Source organism: Salmo trutta, chromosome 36 (genome assembly GCF_901001165.1).
Source record: "Salmo trutta chromosome 36, fSalTru1.1, whole genome shotgun sequence".
NCBI classification, from domain to species: Eukaryota; Metazoa; Chordata; class Actinopteri; order Salmoniformes; family Salmonidae; genus Salmo; species Salmo trutta.
The window spans coordinates 4,874,740-4,884,855 of NC_042992.1; the positions used below are offsets into that span (position 1 = coordinate 4,874,740).

General features: G+C 43.2%; 1 protein-coding gene across 1 annotated transcript in view; it reads left to right on the forward strand.

The window, feature by feature from the left end:
* The window catches only part of smap2 (small ArfGAP2), a gene marked incomplete in the record, with an annotated part of 26,987 nt that extends 25,114 nt beyond the window's left edge, over nucleotides 1-1,873 (forward strand). Inside the window, 4 exon segments of the mRNA XM_029736233.1 lie at nucleotides 1-97; nucleotides 193-367; nucleotides 653-1,419; nucleotides 1,596-1,873. Of these exon segments, the coding sequence (XP_029592093.1) occupies nucleotides 1-97; nucleotides 193-367; nucleotides 653-1,419; nucleotides 1,596-1,724 (1,168 nt within the window).
* Between the last annotated feature and the right edge of the window lie 8,243 nt (nucleotides 1,874-10,116).

Consider the following 10,116-nt stretch of genomic DNA (forward strand, 5'->3'; position numbering starts at 1 on the left):
GGGGAGTCCTGCCGTGGCTAACCCAGCAACGATGCACTCTGACCTGAATCTATTCAGCTCTCTGCCTGCCTCCTCCACCACCTCCACCAAGACCACGGTGAGATTCAGAGAGGGACCAGTTATACACAGACAGATAGACAAACAAACAGACACACACACACTAACCTGTGTGACAATCTTTCCTCTCTCCAGCCGGTGGGTAGCTCCATGCCCAGGGGTTGTGTGGCCGCGTCGGTACCCGAGAACCTCAGCCTGTTCCTGGACTCAGCACCCAGACAGGAGAGCTCTAGGACAAAGATGTCCAAGGACTCTATCCTCTCCCTCTATGCAACCACACCCGCATGGCCCCAGAACCTGGCTGCACGAGGTAAGAGAAATGGTGGTCACTTTCATTTTTCATGTGTTGATAATCTTTGATGTCCTTGGACTGTAAATGAAACTAGGTTATGTTATTCTATGGCTAAATGAGTGGTATAGGTTTGTACCTCCAGCTGATTTTGAGCAAAAGTGGCCACAAAAGTGGTCAATATCATTTTTCGTAACTGTCCTTTACCAACGGTCATTTTTAATCAAGTCTCATGATAGTTCACAGAACATGACAAGACTACCAACTTTTACTCTAATGAGTGGCAAACATTTATTTTATCTCCAGCTGGCCTGTACATGAACCCAGCCCAGCTGGGCTACTACGGATCATACCATTCTCTGGCCACGCAGGGGGGAGCGATGGGAGGAGGCATGATCACATCACACTCCATGATGTCCCTGAGTGGTCAGCAGCAGAACGGCATGATGGGAGATCAGCAGAACGGAATGGTACTAGGACAGCAGAATGGCTTTATGGCTCAACAGGGTGTCATGGGGCAAGCGGTCAACACATCCCCGTTTCTCGCAGGAGTGCCCCACAACATGATGGCTCAGCAGCAAAGCATCATGGGAGCTCAGCAGAACGGCATGATGGGAGTTCCGCAGAACGACATGATGGGAGCTCCGCAGAACGGCATGATGGGAGCTCAGCAGAACGGCATGATGGGGGCTCAGCAGAACGGCATGATGGGGGCTCAGCAGAACGGCATGATGGGGGCTCAGCAGATCGGCATGATGGGGGCTCAGCAGAACGGCATGATGGGAGCTCAGCAGAACGGCATGATGGGAGCTCAGCAGAACGGCATGATGGGAGCTCAGCAGAACGGCATGATGGGGGCTCAGCAGAACGGCATGATGGGGGCTCAGCAGAACGGCATGATGGGGGCTCAGCAGAACGGCATGATGGGGACTCAGCAGAACGGCATGATGGGAGCTCAGCAGAACGGCATGATGGGAGCTCAGCAGAACGGCATGAAGGGTGGAGTGGCGGCCGTTCCTCAGCAGGTGTACGGAGTACAGCAGGGTCAGCAGCAACAGTGGAACATCACTCAGGTGAGATACACACACACCTGGAATGTATTACTATGCTTGTGAGGACCGTGTGTTTGACTGTGTTTCCATGAGGAAGTATGTGTGTAACAGGATATTTACATAAACTGAATAATTTTAATAAAATATTCAAACTTGTGTTTGTGTGTGCGTTTGCGTGCACGCGTTTCTCCCACCAGATGACCCAGCACATGGCGGGAGTGAACCTCTACGGAGCCAACGGCATGATGGGGTACGGCGGTCAGCACATGGAAGGACCAACGACTCAAAGCTCCACCCACATGATGACATCACACGTCTGGAAGTGATGTCATTATCTGAAGAGGAAGTGAAGTTGATGTCACTGGAGCAGCAGTGGTGCTTGGAAGGTTTTGGGGACTTTTCTACTAAACTCTCCATCAGACAATTAACAGGGGAGGAAGAGCAGAGTGGAGAAGTTTATATAGGAGCTATTTCTAGCTCCCCTCCCCTCCCCCTCTCCTCTCCTCTCCTCTCCTCTCCTCTCCTCTCCTCTCCTCTCCTCTCCTCTCCTCTCCTCTCCTCCCTTCTCCCCTCCCTTCCCCTCCCCTCTCCTCTCCTCTCCCATCCCTTCCCCTCCCCTCTCCTCTCCTCCCCTCCCCCCTCCCCTCCTCTCCTTCTTTCAGAGCCATTTTTGCAGATTTCCATGCTTTCCTTCAGATCATTCTACGACCAATCAAAGGACGGCTCAGAGGTGAAGGGATCAGAGGTCACACTGAACTGGGAACACAGCATAGAATACATCTCATGTCCAGTGTGTGTGTGTGTGTGTGTGTGTGTGTGTGTGTGTGTGTGTGTGTGTGTGTGTGTGTGTGTGTGTGTGTGTGTGTGTGTGTGTGTATGTGAGTGACTGTGTGTGCATGCTTAACTATCTCTGATGTGTAATGGGTCATCTGTATCAGCCTTTATTCCTGATGAACTCATCCAAACTGAACTATTACTGATGAACTTGTTGGGGTAGGTTCCCTGTTCCTTGTCAATCATTTGCTTATTGGTGAAATCAGCAGTCAGACGATATCTTTAAGTAAATCAATCAAAAACCTTTATTAATGCAATTGCAGACAGAAGTTGACCAATGGGAACGTAGCACGCATGTTTCCGATTAAGTTCTACAAAATAGGAAAGGGTCCAAGTTGTTTTATTACGCTTGCAGTCGACCCCTAATGACGTAACTGCATACATCAACACCTTCTACTCATAAGACCATGCCCATGCACACACATCTTTTACAAACAATAGTTCCAGTGTTCTAAAGGCTCAGCAGTAATTGTCCCCAAGTTGCTTTATAGTGGTATGTCGGACTAGTCTCTTATCTCTTTCATTCCCCTGCAGGGTTCTGTGTCTATTAATCTCTTTTAGTCTTGAGGCGCTTTCTCACAGACACCCTGTTCTGACGGCAATAACTCACACGTCTCCCAGACCGTTTCTTATAAGAGGCAGAGACTAGAAAAGAACTATGGAACAACATTAAACCTTATAATGAATATATATATATTGTTAATCTGTAGTCCAGGACCCTATAAATGTAGTGGGGGAGGGGTCTTATAGCCATTCCCCTTCTATTAATACAACATGAGCATAATCAATTATTACAATACATCAAACATTTGGTGCAGCCCTTATCATGACCCCAAGGTGAACCCCATCAAACTCATCCAACTGAACGATTACTGATGAACTCATCCAAACTGAACGATTATTGATGAACTCATCCAAACTGAACGATTACTGATGAACTCATCCAAACTGAACTATTACTGATGAACTCATCCAAACTGAACGATTACTGATGAACTCATCCAAACTGAACGATTACTGATGAACTCATCCAAACTGAACGATTACTGATGAACTCATCCAAACTGAACTATTACTGATGAACTCATCCAAACTGAACGATTACTGATGAACTCATCCAAACTGAACGATTACTGATGAACTCATCCAAACTGAACGATTACTGATGAACTCATCCAAACTGAACGATTACTGATGAACTCATCCAAACTGAACTATTACTGATGAACTCATCCAAACTGAACGATTACTGATGAACTCATCCAAACTGAACGATTCCTGATGGACTCATCCAAACTGAACGATTACTGATGAACTCATCCAAACTGAACGATTACTGATGAACTCATCCAAACTGAACGATTACTGATGAACTCATCCAAACTGAACGATTACTGATGAACTCATCCAAACTGAACGATTACTGATGGACTCATCCAAACTGAACTATTACTGATGAACTCATCCAAACTGAACGATTCCTGGTTTGAAACGGACTTCAGTTAGTTGGTCTCCACCCTAGTCTGTACAGATCTGGGTTGCATTCCAAGTGGCACCCATAATCCCTTTATAGTGCACTACTTATGACTAGGGCCCTATGGGGATGCAGACCTGGTGTAAGTACTTGCTGTTACTAAAGGCTCCATAACCGACCTGCGGACCCTTACCTCATCACAGGGGTCTTCAACGCAACTCCTGGAGGGCTTTTTGGAAGAAAAAAAAAAAACAGAGGAGTACATTACCAAATGGCATCCTATTCCCTTTTTGAAGTGCACTACTTTTGACCAGGGTAATAGTATGCCGTTTGTGACACACCCTAGAGTATTCTCAGTCAATTGTCGACCGGCTAATCAGAAACCAAAGATGACAGGAGAGCTTTATAATGGCTAGTAATGGCTAGTAATGGCTAGTAATGGCTAGGTGAGATGTGTTGGATGGCATCTGTATCGCTACTGAACTAAACGGTTAGCGTACTAGTGATTATACGATATTAGTTACTTCCTATATCATAGGCTGCATTCAAACTTGTAGAGGACATTTAAATTAGTGCAATACATATTGGATGGCTATAAATGTTTATGTTACAGGATAGAATTAGCAGGTATGCTAGTCTAGCTAATAGCACCTCTGGTTACATTGTTCTGTAACGGCTCATTCTCGTAGGAGCAATTGAGCATATCAACTCACTGTGCTACGTCAAGGGTTGCAAAAATACGTACAGTATACTTTCAAAAACAAATACCCTGGTTGGATTATTCATCTTAAGATTCTGAGCAATGTGTCAATGACCACACTATGAATGTATGTGTATCTCTGAGTTAGGTTTTGGGTTGGTCAATTCAGTCGATTCATGAAATAAATCAAAAATGTAAAGCATTTAAACAATTCAGGGATTTAATTGAAACTTACCAAATTTCTAATTTCTGAATTGACTGAATCGATAATTGAACTGAGCCCAAGCCTGTTGTTGAACCTCTCGAAATGTCGTCCTCTGTTGTCCCTCAATCTCGGACCCAACACCTGTAGTTAGTTCAATCTAAAAGAAAAGCTTCTCGATGTCATTGACTATGTTGTTCCTATGAATGTATTCAGGCTGTCTGTGTCTATGACTATACTATCAGTGTTATTGTCAATCAATGTAACTATTTGAATGTTTTCTGACAGGGTCTGAATGTAACTATTTGAATGTTTTCTGACAGGGTCTGAATGTAACTATTTGAATGTTTTCTGACAGGGTCTGAATGTATTTCAGTTTCCGTAGGACTACTCATGTTCTGAGTCCACCAATATCAGACCTCTGAATGTCAGAATGCCCAAATGGCGCTCTCTTCCCTACACAGTGCACTACTTTTGACCAGAGCCATCAAAAGTAATGCACTAGGTGATAGGGTGCAATTTGGGACGCAGTTCAACCTGTTGATCAGCCTGTCGACCAGCCTGTTGACCAGCCTGTCGACCAGCCTGTCGACCAGCCTGTCGACCAGCCTGTCGACCAGCCTGTCGACCAGCCTGTCGACCAGCCTGTCGACCAGCCTGTCGACCAGCCTGTCGACCAGCCTGTCGACCAGCCTGTCGATCAGCCTGTCGACCAGCCTGTCGACCAGCCTGTCGACCAGCCTGTAAAACTGTTGGAGACGATCAGGTTTTCAGTTCGGACAGCAATCAAACATTTGTTGTGTTTTTACTTGTTTAAAAAAACAATGTTCTGTGAAACATATGAGACGATCAGCAATTGGCCATTGGGTACATGTCAACCATTCCTCAATCAACCCCACCCCCATTGCTGTTTACTTACTTACTTACACACACACACAAAAAAATACACTTTTAATCTGTTTATCATTGTTATTACTAGGCTATTATTATGATTATTATAAATGCATGATGAGGTAATAATGTAAATAGTTAATTCATAAAGACGTCTTTCCACATTCTGAAGGACCACGTTCGACGTTTGTACGAGGCTTGAAGAAAGTGTTTGAATTGAGAACACAGCATGTTACTTATTAATATTATGTTGCAACTGTGAAAGAGAGAGAGGGGCAGAGAGAGAGAGAGGCAGAGAGAGAGAGGCAGAGAGAGGCAGAGAGAGAGAGGCAGAGAGAGAGAGAGGCAGAGAGAGAGAGAGAGGCAGAGAGAGAGAGGCAGAGAGAGGCAGAGAGAGAGAGAGAGAGGCTGAGAGAGAGAGGCAGAGAGAGAGAGAGAGGCAGAGAGAGGCAGAGAGAGAGAGGCAGAGAGAGGCAGAGAGAGAGAGAGAGGCAGAGAGAGAGAGGCAGAGAGAGAGGCAGAGAGAGAGAGAGAGAGGCAGAGAGAGAGAGGCAGAGAGAGAGAATAACATCTAACCTCAACTAACTAGGTTATATGTATTACAGTCATCAGCACAGCACCTGTAGACCAGACCAGGCCCATAGCACTTTGTCCTTAATTAAGTAAGCTATTCTAAATGGTGGTTACATTTCTTAGATCCAACTCACAGTTTCTACTTGAAACAACCACACACCTCAGCTCATGTCAGTCAGAGTAACACTGAGGAGTAAGAGCGGGTTGGTGTAGTTTGCGTTTAGAGAGTTATAGTAGTGTCTTCTTAGATCAGGGCTGCTAACCCTTTTCATGGAGAGCTACCCTCCTGTAGGTTGTTGCTCCAACCCTAAGCTAACATACCTGATTTAGCTAAGTAAGATGTTGGTGAGCAGCTAGGGTTGGACAGACCGTGCAGGAGAAGAGCTCTCCGTGAACATGTTTGGACAGCCTTGTCTTGGATCAACACCAGGCAATAACTGACTTACAGTGCCTTCAGAAAGTATTCACACCCCTGGATTTTTTACACATTTTATTGTGTTACAGCCTGAATGTAAAATGTATTAAATTGAGATTTTGTGTCATTGGCCTTAATGTCAAAATGGCATTATGTTTTTTTTTTTAAATGTACAAATTACTTAAAAATGAAAAGCTGAAATGTCTTGGAGCATATACTCACCCCACAGTGATCTGTAAGGTCCTTCAGTTGAGCAATGAATTTCAAATACAGATTCAACCGCAAAGACCGGGGAGGTATTCCAATGCCTCACGAAGAACGTTATTGGTAGATGGTTAAACAAAAAAAAAGCAGACATTTAATATCCCTTTGAGCATGGTGAAGTTATTAATTACACTTTGGATGGTGTATCAATATACCCAGTCACTACAAAGATACAGGTGTCCTTCCTAACTCAGTTGCCGGAGATGAAGGAAACCGCTCAGGGATTTCACCATGAGGCTAATTGTGACTTTAAAACAGTTAGAGTTTAATGGCTGTGAGGATGGATCAACAACATTGTAGTTACTCCACAATACTAACCTAATTGACAGAGTGAAAAGAAGGAAGCCTGTACTGAATACAAATATTCCAAAATATGCATCCAGTTTTCAATAAGGCACTGAAGTAAAATCCAAACAACACATAACTGAGTACCACTGTTCATATATTCAAGCATTATGGTGACTGCATTATGTTATGGGTATGCTTGTCATCGGCAAGGACTAGGGAGTTTTTTAGGATAAAAATAAATGAAATAGAGCTAAAAACAGGCAAAATCCTAGAGGAAAACCTGGTTCAGTCTGCTTTCCACCAGACACTGGGAGATAAATTCACCTTTCAGTAGGACAATAACCTAAAACACAAGGCCAAATATACACTTGAGTTTGTTACCAAGACGACATTGAATGTTCCTGAGTGGCATAGTGAAAATCAGCTTGAAAATCTATGGCAAGACTTGAAAATGGCTGTCTAGCAATGATCAACAACCAACTTGACAGAGCTTGAACATTTTTCTTAAGAATAATGTGCAAATATAGTACAATTAAGGGTGCAAAGCTCTTTGAAACTTGCCCAGAAAGACCCAGAAAGACACACCGCCAAAGGTGATTCTAACATGTATTGACTCAGGGGTGTGAATTCTTATGTAAATTAGAGATTTATGTATTTCATATTCAATAAATGTGTAGAAATTTCTAAAAACATGTTTTCACTTTGTCATTATGGGGTATTGTGTGTAGATGGATGACTTTTTTTTTTTAATCAATTTTAATTTCAGGCTGTAACACAACAACATGCGGAATAAGTCAAGGGGCTGTATCTGCAGAGCTGTTGATGCCATCTCAGCTGTAGATGAATATACAGTTGAAGTCAGAAGTTTACATACACCTTAGCCAAATTCATTTAAACTCAGTTTCTCACAATTCCTGACATTTAATCCTTGTAAAAATTCCCTGTCTTAGGTCAGTTAGGATCACCACTTTATTTTAAGAATGTGAAATGTCAGAATAATAGTAGAGAGAATGATTTATTTCAGCTTTTATTTCTTCCATCACATTCCCAGTGGGTCAGAAGGTTACATACACTCAATTAGTATTTTGTAGCATTGCCTTTAAATTGTTTAACTTGGGTCAAACTTTTCAGGTAGCCTTCCACAAGCTTCCCACAATAAGTTGGGTGAATTGTGGCCCATTCCTCCTGACAGAGCTGGTGTAACTGAGTCAGGTTTGTAGGCCTCCTTACTCGCACCCGCTTTTTCAGTTCTGCCCACAAATTTTCTATAGGATTGAGGTCAGGGCTTTGTGATGGCCACTCCAACACCTTGACTTTGTTGTCCTTAAGCCATTTTGCCACAACTTTGGAAGAATGCTTTGGGTCATTGTCCATTTGGAAAAACCATTTGCCACCAAGCTTTAACTTTCTGACTGATGTCTTGAGATGTTGCTTCAATATATACACATCATTTTAATCCTCATGATGCCATAATTTGTTTTGAAGTGCACCAGTCCCTCCTGCAGCAAAGCACCCACACAACATGATGCTGCACCCCCGTGCTTCACGGTTGGGATGGTGTTCTTCGACTTGCAAGCCTCCCCCTTTTTCCTCCAAACATAACGATGGTCATTATGGCCAAACAGTTCTATTTTTGTTTCATCAGACCAGAGGACATTTCTCCAAAAAATACGATTTCTGTCCCCATGTGCAGTTGCAAACCATAGTCTGGCTTTTTTTATGGCGGTTTTGGAGCAGTGGCTTCTTCCTTGCTGAGCAGCCTTTCAGGTTATGTTGATATAGGACTCATTTTACTGTGGATATAGATACTTTTGTACCTGTTTTCTCCAGCAATGTCCTTTGCTGTTGTTCTGGGATTGATTTACACTTTTTGCACCAAAGTACGTTCATCTCTAGGAGACAGAATGCGTCTCCTTCCTGAGCGGTATGACAGCTGCGTGATCCCATGGTGTTTATACTTGCGTACTATTGTTTGTACAGGTGAATGTGGTACCTTCAGGCATTTGGAAATTGCTCCCAAGGATGAACCAGACTTGTGGAGGTCTGCCATTTTTATTCTGAGGTCTTGGCTGATTTATTTTGATTTTCCCATGATGTCAAGCAAAGAGGCACTGAGTTTGAAGGTTCTTGAAATACATCCACAGGTACACCTCCAATTGACTCAAATTGTGTCAATTAGCCTATCAGAAGCTTCTGAAGCCATGACATCATTTTCTGGAATTTTCCAAGCTGTTTTAAGGCACAGTCAACTTACTTTATGTAAACGTCTGACCCACTGGAATTGTGATACAGTGAATTGTAAGTGAAATAATCTGTCTGTAAACAATTGTTGGAAGAATTACTTGTGTCATGCACAATGTAGTTGTCCTAACCAACACAATCCCTGCTGTTCTATAAGGTGTATTTTTACCTGTTTTTTCAACCTGATTCTACTGCTTGCATCAATTACCTGAGGTGGAATAGAGTTCCATGTAGCCATGGCTCTATGTAGTACTGTGCACCTCCCATAGTCTGCTCTTGGGGACTGTGAAGAGACCTCTGGTAGCATGTCTTGTGGGGTATGCATGGGTGTCTGAGCTGTGTGCTGGTAGTTTAAACAGACAGCTCGGTGCATCAACATGTTAATACTTCTTACAAAAACAAGTAGTTATGAAGTCAATCTCTCCTGTACTTTGAGCCAGGAGAGATTGACCTGCATATTATTAACATTAGCTCTCAGTGTACCTTTAAGGGCCAGCCGTGCTGCCCTGTTCTAAGCAAAATTGTAATTTTCCTGAGTCCGTCTTTGTGGCACCTGACCACATGACTGAACAGTAGTCAAGGTGCGACAAAACTAGGGCCTGTAGGACCTGCCTTGTTGATAGTGTTGTTAAGAGGGCAGAGCAGCGCTTTATTATGGACAGACTTCTCCCCATCTTAGCTACTGTTGTATCAACATGTTTTGACCATGACAGTTTACAATCCAGGGTTACTCCAAAAAGTTTAGTCAATTTCCACATTTTTCATTACAATATTTATTTGAGCTTTAGGGTTTTATTGAATGATTTGTCCCAAATACAATGCTTTTAGTTTTAGAA